This window comes from Natrix helvetica (genome assembly GCF_964273705.1).
Source record: "Natrix helvetica genome assembly, chromosome: 4".
NCBI lineage: Eukaryota > Metazoa > Chordata > Lepidosauria > Squamata > Natricidae > Natrix > Natrix helvetica.
In genome coordinates this window covers 3,148,184-3,166,160 of record NC_138550.1, presented here as the reverse complement: position 1 = coordinate 3,166,160, position 17,977 = coordinate 3,148,184, and the positions used below count along the sequence as shown (strand labels likewise).

General features: G+C 46.9%; 1 protein-coding gene across 3 annotated transcripts; it reads left to right on the top strand.

Moving 5' to 3' along the window:
* Positions 1-830: 830 nt before the first annotated feature.
* On the top strand, positions 831-17,495 carry SERPINH1 (serpin family H member 1). Of its 3 annotated transcripts, XM_081952885.1 has the most exons (6): positions 861-960; positions 5,882-5,999; positions 10,002-10,651; positions 11,050-11,148; positions 12,578-12,810; positions 14,033-17,495. In XM_081952885.1, the coding sequence occupies exons 3-6, from the start codon at positions 10,024-10,026 to the stop codon at positions 14,333-14,335; spliced, it is 1,263 nt and encodes a 420-aa protein (XP_081809011.1). In that variant the 5' UTR covers positions 861-960; positions 5,882-5,999; positions 10,002-10,023; the 3' UTR covers positions 14,336-17,495. The 3 variants fall into 3 exon arrangements, with proteins under 3 accessions (XP_081809010.1, XP_081809011.1, XP_081809012.1); XM_081952884.1 differs by lacking the exon at positions 5,882-5,999 and having other exon boundaries at positions 831-960; XM_081952886.1 differs by lacking the exons at positions 861-960; positions 5,882-5,999 and adding an exon at positions 6,152-6,264.
* Positions 17,496-17,977: the final 482 nt, after the last annotated feature.

Sequence of the window (17,977 nt, the reverse complement as noted above, 5' to 3'; positions counted from 1 at the left end):
GGGTGGAAACTAATCAAGGAGAGAAGCAACCTGGAACTAAGGAGAAACTTTAGTAAAGGACAATTGTGGAACAGCTTACCTTCCAGAAATCGTGGGTGCTTCGTCACTGGAGGGTTTTTAAGAAGAGACTGGACAGTCAGTTGTCTGAAATGGTGCAGAGTCTCCTGCTTGAGCAAGGGGCTGGACTAGAAGACCTCCAAGGTCCCTTCCAGCTGTATCCTGATTCTGATGGGAGTTTTGTCAATGTGGATGAAGTCCAAAGGACACTTCAGTATTTAGAATAGAGTAGAAAAGGTAGGATAGAATAGAATAGAAGAATAGAATAAGAATAGAATAACAGAATAGAAAATAGAAGAGAAGAAGAGAAGAGAATTAGAATTAGAATTAGAATAGAATAGAATAGAATAGGAATATGGAATAGAATAGAAGAAGAGACGAGAATTAGAATTAGAATAGAATAGGAATATGGAATAGAATATGGAATTAGAAGAGAAGAGAATTAGAACTAGAATACAATAGAATAGGAATAGAATAGAATAGAATAGAATAGGAATATGGAATAGTATATTAGAATAGAAGAATTGAAGAAAATAGAATATGGAATTAGAACAGAATAGGAATATAGAATAGGAATATACAACAGAATAGAAGAATAAAATAAGTATAGAATAATAGAATTGAATAGAATAGAACTAACTAAAATCCCCGCAGCGGCGGTCGCAAAGCGGAGCAGATGGCGGCGGCTGCAACCCGAGCGGCGTTAGGACCCCGCAGAGGCGGGGAGGGGGCGGGGGAGAGGGAGGGGCTGGTCTTGCAAGAGGAGAAGCCTTGCCCTCCCCTCCCCCCTCCCAGCCGCCCCTTTCCAGAAGTTTCTCCGTCCCCCCTTATATAGCCCCCTTGCCCGGCGGCGGCTCGGCCCCAGCAAAGCCAGTGCGGAGCGCCTCCGTTGCAAGGACCCGGGTGAGGAGGGGGCGCTGGGTCCGGGGAGTGGGGGGGGGTTCCTTTTGGAAGTTGCGGGGGGACCCCGGGTGGCCGAAGCGGAGGGAAGCCGCCTTGCAACTCCCAGCGCCCTCCGGTTTAGGGGCGCATAGTGGGGTCTCCATCGGGGTGGGGGGTGTCCCATCATCCTCTCCTGACCTGTGCATGGTAGGTCCCATTGTCCTGGTCCAGCCCGTGCAAGGCATGTGCCATCATCCCCTCCCAATGCATAGTGTGTCCAATCCTCCCCCTTCCAGCCCGTGCATAATATATCCCATCATTCCCTCCCAGCCCGTGCATATGTGCCATCATCCCCTCCCAGTTGCTGTATGGCGTGTCCCATCATCCCCTCCCAGCCCGTGCATGGCATGTCCCATCATCCCTTCCCAGCCCGTGCCTGCATGTCCCATCATCCCCTCCCAGTTGGTGTATGGCGTGTCCCATCATCCCCTCCCAGCCTGTGCATATGCCCATCATTCTCTCCCAGCCCTTGCATGCCTTATCCCATCATCCCCTCCCGACCCGTGCATTCCATGCCCCATCATCCCCTTCTAAGTGGCGCGATGGGGAAAGGGGACCCCTCCCTGCATGGGCCTTGAGGGGGGGGCTTCCACCTTCCTTCCCAGGTCCCCGACCCGGAAAAAGCGCTCTTGACCCGCTTCCCGTTCGCGGGCAGCGTTCACACGACACGTGAACCCGAGAGCCCCTTCCCTTCCCTTGGCGCCCCCTTTCCAGCCATGGGCGCGGGGGAAAAGGACTGGGATTTCACCGGGGGGAGAAGGGGATGGTGGTCTCTGGACCCCCCCCAGATTAGCCCTTGCACCCCAAAAGCGCCGGCCTTGCAAATTCTGGCGCGCAAGGTGGGAAAAGCGCGCAGGGATTTGACTCGCAGGATCCCCGGGATCGGCTGGAGATCCGGCGGGTGGGGTCACCGGGGCTGGGCGGTTCCTGCTTCAGGCGGGAGGGGAGGGGGCGAAGAGCGACTGCCTGGGCGAGAATGGGACCCCCACCCGCTCCCCCCACCCTCTTGCGCGCGATAGAGAAAGAGAAAGGCGATCCAGACGGTGGAGATGCGCAGAACTTTTGCATTCAGGACGGGAGGGGGAGGCTTTTGGCTCAAGTAGCTGCAGGGGGGGGCGATGTACCGTTTCTTTTAGGGGAGGGGGCTGGAGAATGCAGAAGAGGGAGAGGGGGGAAATCCGGATTGAAATGGACTGCATCCACACGAGCTGTTGGAGCAAGGGGCAGAAAACTTTCTGATTGTGCTTCTTGCATCAACCCCCAAAATCAAGCCATTCCTTTAGGCTGAACAATCAAATGCACAAATGGCATTTATTAAGGCTTTAATTCAGCAGGATAAGCAGGCGAAAGAGGGCTAGTCTCTGTAATAAACCAGGATTGTTTTTCTCTTTTGCTTGTTCCTGGTTTTTCCTTTACGCTTTATTATAAAATGAACCAGGGGTCAACCCCTTGCACAAATGGCATTTATTAAGGCTTTAATTCAGCTGGATAGGCCAGGAGGAGGACTAGTTTCCTCATAAACCAGGATTGTTTTCCCTCTTAATGTCTGCTTGTTCCATCGTGGCTAGGAACTGGGTTCAGAAACCCTGATCCTGGATTCAGGCTGGGACCGTAGCTTATTCCAAAAGAAACATATTTTGGGAAAGCAAAGATGGGCAGTCCCAGCTTCTAAATAAGTTGCATTTCTGACTCTATTAAACCAGGATTGGTTGTTTTGATTTAGAGTCTTTTGCAGCAGACCCGGCTAAGCTTAATTTAGCTCCTGGGGCTGGCCTGGAGTTTTATTTTTAATTTTGCCCTCTGCAAAAAGGGCTGAGGAGACTGTCCTGGCATCCAAGAATCCAGAAAATGAAGTTTGACAGGTTGTGACCTAGATAGAAAATAATGGTGAGGATGCCTAAATCGCGCAGAATGGATAGAAGGTGGAATTTTATTCATGAACTGAACTTAGAAAAGAGACAGATAAGTTTGTGGTTTTAGTGATTCTTTGGTTCTGGAGGGGTTTTGCTAAAAGTTTTAAACGGGTCTGGGGTTTATTCCTATTTTTTGCGGATAGCTTTTCATTCATTGGGTGCGAAATATATGATGCAGTTTTAGCAGGATGCCTTTAAAAATGGGAAAAGGGTGAATTTTAACCCTGGGGGTGTTTAAATAGCAAACTTAATCTCTCTTTTTTTGCCTTAAGACAGAGAAAAAAGTAGAAAAGGTTAGAGGTCGGCTTAGGAGAAATAAGAAAAATTTAAAACGGGTTAACCAGTTCAAAAAATGCCACACTTAATACTGGCTTGCTTGTAAACCATTTTGCTAAACCGGTTTGCGATCCAATATCTGGCTAATGATGGAATTAGGTTGATTGTATAATAAGAGATTCCTCCCTGTCTTTGGTTTTAATGTTTGATTTTAGCTTTTGGGTTTTAACTTAGATTGTAAAGGTAAGCCACCAAGAGTTTATATATTACCTAAGATGGTCAACCCAATAAATTTTAGAAAGAAGGAAAGGATGGAGGGATGGAAGGGAGGGAGGGAAAATAGGAGAGAGAATGGGAAGGAAGGAAGGAGAAGAATATAGGAAGGAAGGAAGATAGAAAGATGGACAGAAATAGAAGGGAGGAGGAAGGATGGATAGATGGACAGAAATTTGAGAAGAAAGAAATCTGAGAATAGAATGGGAAGGAAGGAGGAGAAGACGATAGGAAGGAAGGAAGATAGAAAGATGGACAGAAATGGAAGGAAGGAGGCTAGATGGACAGAAATTTGAGAAGGAAGAAAGAATAGGAGAAAGAATGGGAAGGAAGGAAGGTGGAGAGAGGAAGAAAGAGAGAGAAAGAAAAGCGAGCAAGAAAAAAGCAAGCAAGAGTTGCAGAGTAAATTCTGCAAATCAGAACTCTGGATGTTTTGATTTGAAGGCAAGTTTCTAGCCTTCAAAGTTGGGAAGAAAAAGTCGGGAAGCCTTCCCACTCCGCAGAAGTAGAAACTAAGATTATTTCTCGAAAATTCGTTCTGAGATTCCTCTCCGGCCGGCTGCGTTTTTGCTGAAATAAGCAGAACAAACAGCCTGAAGACTTTTAATTTGCAATTGATTTGGTGGTTGCAGAAATAGAAAAAGGGGAATAAAATAACTCGGGAGTTTTTAAGCCGTCCGAGTTTGGTTTTGATTTCTGTTCAACATCCTCTTCCTGCCAGACAGCTGGCATGATAATTATGCGCTTTGTCTCAGAGCTTTCCCAGGCTGAGCCTTGCCTACGTGGCATTTGGGGGGGGCGTGTGGGTGGGGGCCCCACTGGGCGGCTTTGAACATCTGCAGCCATGTTGCAGCCTGGAAGTCTTTTTTTTCCCCTCCTTTTCTATGCGTGCGTGCGTGTGACTGCAAAGCGATGCTTCAGCATTGATGGAGCCCGTTCGGTCACTGAATCAATGGCTGTAAATCGAGGACTACCTGCATTTTTTTTTTTAAAAAAAAAACACTTTATCCTGGTTGGAATACCGGGGAAATCCGGTGGAGAAATATTTCCCCAAAAGTGATATTTTCTAATCTGGTGAGGGTTGGGTTTTTATTGATGGAGCGCTAATTCCATCTTGGGGATTGAAATTGTCCTAAAGGCAGAGGGTCAACCATTAAAGTTTTAATCCAGATTTTCTTCCCTGTAAATAGAATAGAATAGAATCACAGAGTTGGAAGGGACCTTGGAGGTCTTCTAGTCCAACCCTAGCCTGGCTTGAGCAGGAATGTACCTATTGGCTAAATTGGCCCATTGGAGAAAGCAAACCGTGGAAAGAGAAACATTTTTTGCACATGGATGCGTTTGTGCAAACACACAAGTCTCCGGCGGCCTCGAGGGCAGGTTAACCCCCTTCCGCATCCCAATTGCTAATTCCTTTATCCAAAAATCCTACGTCCCACCAAGATAGAGATCCAAGGCTTGCATTTTTTTAAAAAAAAGGAATTTCTCTTTAATTTCAAAGCCATTGGTACCTTTCTTTATGAATATGGTTTCTGCAGGAGAAGCTATAACTGTGTCTGAATGCAACTAATTACAATGAATTGCCATGCAAGTAAAAAGTGAATGCCACAAAGAAGAGAAGGAAGGGGGAGGGTGTTTCCACATTCTCCAAAGCCCCCTGAAGGTAGGACAAGAAGCAATGGATGGAAACTAATCAAGGAGAGAAGCAACCTGGAAATAAGAAGAAATTTCCTAATGGAGAGAACAATTAACCAGTGGAACAGCTTGCCACCAGAGGTTGTCCATGCGCCAACACTGGAGGTTTTTAAGAATAAATTGGGACACCCATTTCATTGGAATTATTTAGGGTCTCCTGCTTGAGCAGGGGGTTGGGCTAGAAGACCTCCAAGGTCCCTTCCAACTCTTGTTATTCTGCTATCCTTCCTTCCTTCTCACCAGAGGTTTTTAAGAAGAGATTAGACAACCATTTGTCCAGAATGATATAGGATCTCCTGCTTGAGCAGAGGGTTGGACTAGAAGACCTCTAAGGTCCCTTCCAACGCTGTTATTCTGTTAATTCCTGGAAGGTTCTGTAGCTGAGCACCTGTCACGCCCAGTGAAAGAATTTCAAAAGCTTTCCTGAGCAGGTAACAGCATGCTACAGATGCTTTTCCTCTTGTTCAGCTTACAGCTAGTCCTTGACTTATAGTGATAAAATCATAAATTATACGGTCCTAAAGCCAGACATCACGTATCCAGATGGTTTTTTTTTACGACCTTTATTGTGGCGGTCGTTAAGCCAAACCCATTGTTTCCGTATTAGACCGCTTTGGCCGAAAACCTGAAGTAAATAATCATTTTTATCTTGGGAAAAACACGTCATAAACTATGGTCTCAGGATGTTGAGAAGAGTTTGCAAGTGTTGTCTATTTGTCAAGCAGGGCAGCCTGGGGGATTCTGGGAGTTGAAGTCCACAGTTCTTAAAAGGAGCCAAGATTGAGAAAAAAATATATATTTTGGTTGGTATTCAACACAGCCACTGCCAAATTCTGATCCCAGGTAAAGTCACAAGTCCTTTATAACGGGAGTGAGGCAGGTGTGGAGTGGATTTGCAAGATAAGTTTTTGCTCTACAACAAAATTGTTGTATTTATACCAATAAAAATTGCGCTGCACCGCTTCTGCATTACCAATCCAGCTGTTTGGATTTAGGAACCGACCAATACACGCAGTCCTCGACTTACAACTTACGTCGTGTGCGAGACGGAAGGAAGAGAGCGAAAGAGAGAAGAGAAAGAAGGAAGCATCCTCAGTGGAAATTACAGGTAGTCCTCAACTTACGACCACTCATTTAGGGACCAAAGTTACAGCAGCACTGGAAAAAAGTGACATGACTTTTTCACACTTAATGACTATGGCAGCATCACGCGATCGAAATTCAGACGCTCCACAACCGACTCAGATAGTCCTCGACTTGCAACAGTTCCTTTAGTGACCAAAGTTACAATGGCACTGAAAAAAGCGACTTACGACCGTTTTTCACCCTTATGACCATTGCAGTGGTCACGTGGTGGTCCAAATTCAGAGTCTTGGCAGCTGACTCATAGTTACGACGGCTGCGGTGTCCCAGGGTCACCTGATCCTCCTTTTGCGACCATCTGATCAGCAAATTCAGCCGTGATTCATTTGAACAGTTGTGATAAAAAGGGAGGCGAAATTCCCTGAACTGTCTCGCTTAGCAAGGGGGAATTCTGGGCACAATGCCGGTCGTAAGCCGAGGACTACCTGTAACCAGTCTGCATGCCTTTTCCTTCTGACCTCTCCTAATTTAACAAAGGGATGCTTTGTTCGAACAGCAGACTTATTTATAGAAAACCTTTCTATCAAGTCTGTCTAATTTGTTTTCTTTTTAAATTTGCCCGACCAGCTTGAATGACCAATGATGCGTAAAATTTGAAATTTGAACCCTGTGCTGGCAGCTGAATTGGTTTATTGTGGGGCAAGGCTGCTTGGAGCCCGCGGTGTGTGTGTGTGTGGGGGGGGGGGGCTAGCCTGGGGAGGTGGATGGAAAACGCAATTCCACCTTTTTTCTGTTATTCTCTGATTCAGCAATACCCCCTTTTATGCAAGGAATTCGCCTTAATCTGCTCCCTTGGCATGGTGCCCGCCTTTGCCAGCTCTGGAGGCCTTGGCAGCTGCTCAGATGGCACTGCAGGAAAAAGGGGAGGGCACCGTTTGTAGGGATAGTTAAAATTATACACGGCAATCCTCGACTTAACGACCACAATTGAGCCCAACATTTCCATTGCTATGCCAGACGGTTGTTAAGTGACTTCTGCCCTGGTTTGTGGCTTTTCTGGCCACCGTTGTTAAGCGAATCACTGAAGTTGATAGGTTAGGAGCACGGTTGTTAAGTGAATCTGGCTCCCCTGTTGATTTTGCTCGTTGGTCGCAAAAGCGGATCCCACAACCCCGGTACGCTGCAACCGTCATAAATCTGAGTCAGGTTGCCAAGCGTCGGAATTTTGAGCACTTAACCAGGGGGATGCTGAAAGGGTGCTGCTGTAACTTTGAACGGTCACTAAATGAATCGTCGAAAGTTGAGGACTAACTGCAATTTCCATTGAAGATGCTTCATTCTTTCTCTTCTCTCTTTGGCTCTCTTCCTTCCGCCTTGCAATTTTGCAATATGTATCTATATTTATCTATATCTTATTCTATATCTATCTATCCATCTATAAACACACATATTATTTACTTTATTCATTAAACATGTCAAATGAACATTTAAATATGCGTCACAAGTACCATTGACTGGTGTTAATGGTTGATACGGTTTGCTGCCAGCGTCCTAGGGATCAACCAAGGACCTTCTTAAAGTATAAGATGCTCCGAGTAGCACAGTTTTTTGCAGCTCTGCTGGTGTTATTGCAGGAAGCTGCAATTTCTTGATGTATCTTGCAAAATTCTTGGACATGGTGCCAAGTGCCCCGATGACAATGGATATCACTGTGACATGCTTCATCCATAGCCATGTAGTTTCGATGGCCAGGTTATTATTATTATTATGTGGTGAATCTTTTGTGAGATTCACAACCTTTGGAGCTGGTTGGTAGCTCAACAGCTCAAGTCCTAACCAATTATATTATTGTTATTGTTATTGTTTTTATTATTATTATTATTATTATTATTATTATTATTATTATTATTATTATTATTATTATTATTATTATTATGTAATCTTTGGTGAGATTCACAGCCCTTGGGGCTGGTTATTATTATTAAAAAAGGAGAAAAACCTTGCCGATTTGGTCTTAATGCAAATGAAACATTTTTATTTTGCAAATCTGTTGGAATTAAATGAATTGTCGTCTAATTTTCCTGGTGGATTATTGGTCCACCTATTGCATATCAGCTCTTGAACATGGTAGCTGGGGGGGTGAAATGTCTGCCCCTTTTCAAGTGGAAGCACCAAGCATTGAAACCAACATGCACTTTGCCACTGGCATGTGGCCTTCTCTGCTTTTGCACCATTTAGTTGCTCCTGTTTTCTGAGCTGTTGCTTCCTTAAATCACTGCTCCAAAGTTACTACCTTGCACTCAGTTGTAAACCAAGTGGGTGTGTGGCCAGGAAGTGAGGAAAATATTGTGCTTCTAGCTAAATCTTTAATCAAATTCTTAAATTCTGCAAAAGACCAAACTGCACTAATGTAATCCTGGGCGCCCCCTAGTGGAGTATCAGGGGAACAGACTCTAGCCAGAGCTACTAGCATCTGTAATTTGACCTTACTGGGTTTTTACAGCCAGGCAGTTCCAGATGTTTGGGGACTACAGCATCCATCCTTCACAGCCAGGAAGTGCTGACTGGAAGTCCTAGGAGCTAGGGAAAAACCTGGATTGCCTACCACCGTATTTTGGAAATACGGTCTTTGCAAAACACGATTTATTAACTTTATGATGCATTACATTTATTCAACATCTGCCTTCGAATTCCGCCTTATATTTGGACGATAAATTGCTTGAATTAAAATTCCTTGCATGCAGAAAACTAGCTCTTCGGGAGACGCCAAATAAATTTCACAATAAATAAATTACTCTGGATTTGAGCACAGTCGGTGTTGTAACATTTGGCATATGAATTACTCCTTGACTTGTGACAGTGATTGAGCCCAGAAGTAGGTCGTAAGTCGTGCTGGTTGTTAAATGGGTCACCTTAAAATCGTTAAGCAAAGACGATGTCCGCAATGGTAATTTTTGTTGGAAAATAGAAATAAAATTTTCAGCAAAACGTCCCATGAGTTGTGGTTGTGAGGTTGGAATGCTATAAAAAGTTGTAAGCCGGGTGCCCAAAATGCAAGGGGTAGTCATTTGTGAGGTGGGGGTGTTTGTCGTAACTTTCAATTATCACAACGCAACGGATCTTAAAACGAGACGCCACTATATTTGTATTTTCGAACACAATTGACCCCAAAATTTGTTGTTAAATGAATTTTGCTCCATTTTACGACTTTTCTTGCCACGGTTGCTAAGTGAATCACTGCCGTTTATAAGTCAGTAACCTAGTTGTTAAGTGAATCCAGCTTCCCCATGGACGTTGCTTGTCAGGCCGTCGCAAAAGGGGATCACGCTACCCTACCACCACCCTGGGACACTGAGACCGTCATAAGTACGAGTCAGCTGCCAAGCTTCTGAATTTTGATCGCGAGACGGGGGGGGGGTTGTAAGTGTGATAAAGGGTCATAAGTGTGAAAAGGGGTCATAAGTCACTTTTTTCAGTGCCTTTGTCATTTTGAACGGTCACTAAATGAAATGATGTTAAGTGGGGGACTTGCCTGCCAATTTAACAACTGCAGTGATTCGCTTAACGAATGTGGCAAGAAAAGACGTAAAATGGGGCAAAACTCACTTAACAAATATCTCAGCATAAATTTTGGGCTCCGTTGTGGTCGTAAGCTGTGTTGCAGACTAATAATTCTGCCGACTGCCAGGAGTTCGATCCTGACTGGCTCAAGGACGACTCAGCCTTCCACCCATTTTGACCGGCCATCTTGCTTCCTCATAGCTTGCGACTGCCCTCTGCTGTCATGGAATCCACCTGGTTGATCCACCTCCTCGCGCTCTGCGCCCTTGCCACGGCAGTGCCCTCCGACGACAAGAAGAAAAGCGAGAAGAAACCCGCCACAAAGGAGAAGAAGCTGAGCGAGAAGGCCGCCACCTTGGCTGACCGCAGCGCCATCCTGGCTTTCAACCTCTACCAAGTGATGGCCAAGGACAAGACCTTGGAGAACATCTTGGTGTCCCCTGTGGTGGTGGCGTCTTCGCTGGGCTTGGTGTCCCTCGGGGGGAAGGACAACACCGCCTCCCAAGCCAAGGCCCTTCTTAGCGCCAGCAAGCTCAAAGACGACGACATCCACAGCGGACTCTCCGAATTCCTGACGGACGTCAGCAACGCCACGGCCCGGAATGTCACTTGGAAACTGGGGAGCCGCCTCTACGGGCCCAGCTCCATCAGCTTCGCGGAGGACTTTGTTCAGAGCAGCAAGAAGCACTACAACTACGAGCATTCGAAGATCAATTTCCGGGACAAGCGTAGCGCCCTCAAGTCCATCAACGAGTGGGCGGCCCAGACCACGGATGGCAAGCTGCCTGAGGTCACCAAAGACGTCCAGAAGACGGATGGAGCCTTGATCGTCAACGCCATGTTCTTCAAACGTGAGTCCACGGTGATGGGAGGGGGGGTTGAAGCAGAGGGAGGAACGTGGTGGTGGGGTATTAGTAGAGGGGCCAAAGTTGGAAAACCCTGATCTAAACTTAATCTGTTTTGTAAACTTTTTTCATTTATCATCATCGTCTTTTAACGACCCCATAATCCCTTGTGGGGTGGCGTCTGGGCAACCAAATGGAGCTAGCAGTATTTTACTGGCCGGATCCCTTTCCTGTTGCCATGACGGAGGTTTGTTCAGCAGATAAGAGAGAAAAATATCTGCCCAGAGAGAGAGAAATATCTGCCTCTACCTATGATTGAACTCATAGCCTCCTGATTGTGAGGCGTGGGCCACTACACCGCTCGTTGCATTTTTTTTAATTCACGGCTGTTCGTTTTGTTTTAGCGCACTGGGATGAGAAGTTCCATCACAAGATGGTGGACAACCGCGGCTTCATGGTGACACGTTCCTACACAGTCGGCATTCCCATGATGCACCGGACGGGTAAGGAAGTTGAACAATAAAATGATGTTGACTAATTTAAAAAGTGACATTAAATAATCGGATATTGTGTTAATACGTTGCAAGCAAATCTCTTGCAAGATTTATTTCACCAAGAGGTGAAAGGGAAAGTCCCCAGCTGGCAGCTTCCATAGCTCCCTCCCCGCCCTTGCCCGAATGGCAGCTCCGGGCCTGTGGGTTTGCCAGAGCTGACATGCAGCCCCTCTACAACAGAGACAGCACTTGCATTTAATTTGTGTTTATTTGTCCCTTGGTTTATTCCAGGGATCTCCAAACATGGACCCTTTAAGACATGCGGACTTCAACTCCCAGAATTCCCCAGCCAGCCATGCTGGTTGAGGCTCTCTGGGAGTTGAAGTCCACGAATCTTAAAGTGGCCTAGGTTGGAAAAAATAGTTGCCCTTCACCATTCCAGAGAAGTGGTTTTCCAATCTCTTCTTAAACACCCCCAGTGTTGGAGCACCCACAACTTCTGGTGGCAAGCTGTTCCGCTGGTTAATTGTCACCGTAAGAAGTTTCCCCTTACTTCCAGGTTGCTTCTCTCCTTGATAAGTTTGCATCCATTGCTTCCTGTCCTGCCTTCAGGGGCTTTGGAGAACCAACCTTCCTTCCTTCTCTCCTTCCTTCCTTCCATCCATCCCACCTTCCTTCCTTCCAATATCTCTGAGGTTGCCACAAAGAAGAGGGAGTCAAGCTATTCTCCAAAGCACCTGAAGGCAGGACAAGAAGCAGTAGGTGGAAGCTAATCAAGGAGAGATCCTTCCTTCTCTCCTTCCTTCTCTCCCACCTTCCAATATCTCAGGGGTTACCACAAAGAAGAAGGGGTCAAGCTAATCTCTCCTTGATTAGTTGCCACCCGTTGCTTCTTCTCCTGCCTTCAGGTGCTTTGGAGAATAGCTTGGCTCCCTCTTCTTTGGGGCAGCCCCTGAGATATTGGAAGGAAGGAAGGTGGGAGGGAAGGAAGGAACTCTCCTTGATTAGCTTCCATCCATTGCTGTTTGTTCTGCCCTCAGGTGCCTTGGAGAATAACCCTTCTTCTTTGGGGCAGCCCCTGAGATATTGGAAGGAAGGAAGGTGGGAGGGAAGGAAGGTAGGTAGGAAGGAAGAAGGAAGGTGGGAAGGAAGGACAGGAGGGAGGGAGGAGAGAAGAACAGAAGAAAGGATCTCTCCTTGATTAGTTTCCACCCATTGCTTCTTGTTCTACCCTCAGGTGCCTTGGAGAATAGTTTGACTCCCTCTTCTTTGGGGCAACCCCTGAGATATTGAAGGCTGCTATCGTGTCTCCCCTGGTCCTTCTTTCTCTTAAACTAGGCCTACCCAGTTCCTGCAACCGTTCTTCCTATGTTTGAGCCTCGTGGTTGCCCTTCTCTGCCCTCTTTCTGACCAGCCCGCTGATTCTAATTCCGTGCAGGACTGTACAAATACTACGAGGACGAGGCGGAGAAGCTGCAGATAGTGGAGATGCCGCTGGCCCACAAGCTCTCCAGCCTGATCATCATCATGCCGAATCACGTGGAGCCCCTGGAACGGGTGGAGAAGCTGCTGACCCAGGAACAGCTGCAGACCTGGCTGGGCAAGCTGAAGCAGCGCTCCGTGGCCATCTCCTTGCCCAAGATCAGCCTGGAGGTCAGCCACGACATTCAGGTGAGCATCCTCAGCTGTCCGCTGGGAATAACAAAGAGTTGGAAGGGACCCTGGAGGTCGTCTAGTCCAACCCCCTGCTCAGGCAGGAGACTGTTATCATTTTAGACAAGTGACTGTCCAGTCTCTTCTGAAAAACCTCTATGGATGGAACAACTTCTGGTGGCAAGCTGTTCCACTAGTTAATTGTCCTCACCGACAGGAAGTTCCTCCTCAGTTCCAGGTTGCTTCTCTCCTTGATTAGTTTCCACCCATTGCTTCTCCTCCTGCCTTCAGATGCTTTGGAGAATAATTTGACCCCCTCCTCTTTGGGGCAGCTTTGCTTGCTTTGAGAAGGAATTCCAGACACGGCAAGTGAGGCGGGATTTTTAATTACTGCCCAATTTTGGCTCATCCCAAAGCGAGGAAGCTGAAGGAACCGGTGCATCACAAGGAAGATGGTTCTTTAACGTACATGTCTTCAGAAAAGCAACGAAGACGATTAGGGGACTGGAGACTAAAACATATGAAGAACGGTTGCAGGAACTGGGCATGTCTAGTTTAATGAAGAGAAGGACCAGGGGAGACATGATAGCATCTTCCAATATCTTAAGGGCTGCCCCAAAGAAGAGGGAGTCAAGCTATTCTCCAAGGCACCTGAAGGCAGGACAAGAAGCAATGGGTGGAAACTAATGAAGGAGAGAGGCAACTTGGAATTAAGGAGAAACTTCCTAACAGTGAGAATTAACCAGTGGAACCGCTTGCCACTAGAAGTTGTGGACTGCCAAGCATGGGCTGCTTGGCTGGGTTTCCAGCCACAGAATAACAAAGTTGGAAAGGACCTTGGAGGTCATCTAGTCTGACCCTCCCGCTTGAACAGAAGACCCTATAACCCTGATGGCGAACCGATGGCACGGGTGGCCTCTTTGTGGGCACCAGCTGCTCTTCTAATTTCCAGCGTGCAAATGCTTGCCGGTCAGCTGGTCTTCGGAGGCTCTGGAGCGCCGGAAAACGGCCTGAAAAACAGCCAAAAAACCCAGGGTTTTGGCCTGAAAAACAGGCATACCCAATGCCTGTCCAGTCTCATCTTAAAAACCTCCCGTGACGGAGAAGCACCCAACAACTTTGGCGTCAGTTGCAGTTGTAAGTTGAGGACTACCGAACTGTGGGTGACATGACATCACAGAAGTCCAGCCAATCGCTGAGCAGGGGAAAATAATGTCTTTCTCTCTCTCTCTCCGTCCAGAAACACTTGTCCGATCTCGGCTTAACCGAAGCCGTGGATAAGAACAAAGCCGACCTATCCAAGATCTCCGGCAAGAAGGACCTCTACCTCTCCAACGTCTTCCACGCGGCCGCCCTGGAGCTCGACACGGAAGGCAACCCCTTCGACGCCGACCTCTACGGCCGCGAGGAAATCCGGAATCCCAAACTCTTCTACGTCGACCATCCCTTCCTTTTCCTGGTCAAGGACAACAAGACCAACTCCGTCCTGTTTATCGGCAGGCTGGTGAAGCCCAAAGGAGACAAAATGCGCGACGAATTGTAGCTTGCATGCCGGGTTTGCGCTGGTCTCTCTCGTTTTTATTTTATCTTTTTTTTTTTAAATATAGAAAGGAAATGAGATAAAATAGGTGCCTTTTTTAAAGAAACCGGTGCTCGCTCCCTCTAACCTTTGACGCATTAAATTTGGGGGATCATGAAAAGATGGTGAGAAGGACGAGGGCCTAATTCTCCAGCAACCCTTTTGAACCCCATTATTTGGTTCATACAGGTAGTTCTCGACTTACAACCGAAACCGAGGCCAAAATGTCTGTTGTTAAGTGAAACGTCTCCGGAGCGTTTTTTTTCCCCCTTGGCCCCGTTTTACGGCTTTTCTTGCCAGAGTTGTTAAGTGAATCCCTGCCGCTGTTAATGTTAGTGACACGGTTGTTAAGTGAATCTTAGTGAAATCAGGAGGTCCCACCCGGGGCATTGCGACCGTCATATATATGAGTCAGTTGCCAGGCGCCTGAATTTTGATCACGTGACCATGGGGGTGGGGGTTGGCACGCGCTGTGGCATTCATAAGTGCAAAACACAGTTGTCATTCCTCCCCCCCCCACTTCAAATGGTCACTAAACGGAACTGTCGTAAGTCGAGGACCACCTGTGGTTTTATCTGCCCTGGAAACTGAAATGCAGTCTGAGATTTAGGAAGGTGTGTGTGTGTGTGTGTGTGTGATTCATATCATCGCTTTCAGGAGAAGTAATCTCTTCCTGTTTCCGGGATCTTCCTAAAAATAATGGCACAAAAGTTTCAATTAAAAAACAAAGAGGGTCAAATTTGCCAGTTAACCAAGTTTGGGACTGTGAGATTGCAAGCATGGGAAAGACAAGGAAAGGCATCTCTTACCCGCTTTTCCTGGTTCTCACTGCTGCAAAACCCAGCGTGCGTTTCTTGAGAACGGGGCACTCCTCCGCTTAGGACTACCAGGGGGCTAAGCCAGCCAGTTGCTAAGCGAGTCTCCTTGATTTTATAACCTCTTTGGCTGTTAAGCAAATCCAACTTCCCGCATTAGATTTTTTGTTCGGGAGGTTGCAATTGGGAGACGCAACTGGGAAGCTGCAACCGTCGTAAATACAAACCAGTTGCCGAGCTTGTCAAATTTTGTTCACATGACTGGGAGGTGGTTGGGCGAGGACTGTTCATAAGTCACTTATCCCCCCCCCCGGGGATGTCGTAACTTGAAAGCCGCTGTACGAGTGGTCGTACGTGGAGGACTGCCAGCAGGTACCTGCTAGTAATAACTGCAGAGAGAGAATTGAGACCTCAAACTTAGACCTTAAAAAAGAGGAATTGGGAATTTTGGCTTACCATTCGTACCATGTTTCCCCAAAAATAAGACCCTGTCTTATACATACTTTTTGCCACAAAAAAAGGCACCAGGTCTTTCTTTTGGGTGGTGTCATCCACTGACTCAACTCACTTGCGCGCATCACACACACACACACACACACACAGCTTCCTTTTCGCTGTCAAGAGGCCTTCAGGAACTTCTTCAGCAGTCAAGACCGGAGCTCTGGATCAATCTGGAGCTCCGTTACTGTTTGCAGAGGCCTCCGGTTAAGCCTTGCCGGCTGCAGAACAAATGGGCCAGCAAGGTAGGTGTCAGGGTGCGCAATTATCCGAAGCTAAGGAGTAGGGCAGCTCCCCCAGCCCCACCCTGGCTTAATTTTTACCTGTGCACCTTGGAGTGGGCGTGGTCTTCATTAGGGCTTATTTTGGGCGCATGGGGAAAGATCAAGCTAGGAGAGCGACGGCGAACCTTTTAGACATAAGCGCACTGGCCAGCAGGTTTCCAGCTCGCGCATGCATGCTGGCCAACGGGTCTTCACATGCACCGGAGCACCAAAGACCAGCTGGCTGGCACGCGCATGCCTGTTTTCCGGCTTTCAGGCTGTTTTCAGCCCACTTTTAAAGCTGTTTTTGGCCCGAAAAAACATCCTGAAAACTGGCATGAAAACGGCTCAAAACCGGCCTGTTTCTGGGCCGTTTTCTGGCACTCCAGTGCCCGCAAAGACCAGCTGGCAATGGCACGCGTGCCCACACAGAGGGCTCTGTGTGCCACCTCTGGCACATGTGCCATAGGTTTGCGATCCCAGAGCTAGGACTTACTTTTGGAGGAGGTCGTATTTTCGGGGAAACGTGGCATTTTAATCCATTTTAAAAACATTTGACTTGGCTCCCCTGATTTTCGAGGCTATCCAGGCACATATAGACATAATATTTAAAGTCCTTACTGAGTGAGAGTATTTGCATTTTCAGTTTTATGAAACGGAACAGCAAGTCCTGGCAGTTTTAGCCCTGGAGGGAGCCAAGTCAAAACCCGGGGATGTTTTTCCAAGAAGAAGAAAAACGGTGATTTTAGATTAAATGGATGTTTTCATCCATTTTCATCCAGCATTGGGGATGGTTTGCTGGGCATTTGGACGTAGCTTTGTGCCGTCAAGGGTGTGTGTGTGTTTGATAATGGTATTGCAAACCCATCGAGGGTATGAAATCAGGGAGAGAAGATGGATGGAGAAGTTATATTACGGGTGTCGTAAATAATGCAGGAGTTAGGAAATGAGGGCCTGGATTAAATCTGAAAGGTAAGTGTGCAGACTTTTGGGAGATAAACTGACTATTCCCACAGTTGAAGGCATATTCTTTCTACCGATGGTGATGTACCCAGAATGTGCCTTAACCAGGTTAAAGTAAGCAATTCAACAGATATATTTGCAGAGCAGGGTAAACCTCGGTTTTTAGCGCAATGTGCACGCGGCCAAGCTATGTGCACTAATCCACATTTTGCAGCTGTCCTGCACAAGAGTAAATTTTGAAAATTTAAAGTTTGGAAGATTAAGCAGGGGACTAAATTTAAAGGGCCAGACTCTGGTAAAACAGAAAAATAGACGCACGCGGCCTCTCTCTTCTTTTCTAAGTTCATGCCTTTCCCATGTTGCATGTGTGATCAGCCTCTCTCCACCAAGGAGGTACACCAGGATGGTCTTTGATGGGGGGAGATCCAAGACACACACACAGTACTGCAGGGCGCATAAGGACGGTGCTATCACGGGTTCAGGGGGTGGCTGGGTGAATTAAACCACGTTGTTGTGATTCAGATCTGTTACTCACCGCGCACAATTTTGTTGTACAATTTTTGCAATAAAATATTTTTCAGTGAATTGCTGTCTTGATGGTACTCGGGAGTGGGGGGGGGAGTGTAGCAACAGCTTTGGAAAGTAATGGAAAATTCACCAAACCCCCAACCTTTTCAGAGCATTGCAAAAGAATTAAATGAATATCGCTTGCAAATGGTAAGATTGGCAAGTGCTCTGAATAAATCTGGCTGGGCTGGGAAAGGTGAACGCTGCAGACCAGCAAATCTTAATTTTGGCCACTTTTGAGACAGGTGGACTTCAACTCCCAGAATTCCCTTGCCAGGATATGGACTTTTAACTCCCAGAATTCCCTTGTCAGGATATGGACTTCAACTCCCAGAATTCCCTTGTCAGGATATGGACTCTTAACTCCCTGAATTCCCTTGCCAGGATATGGACTTCAACTCCCAGAATTCCCTTCTCAGGATGTGGACTTTTAACTCCCAGAATTCCCTTGCCAGGATATGGACTTTTAACTCAGAATTCCCGTCAGGATATGGACTTCA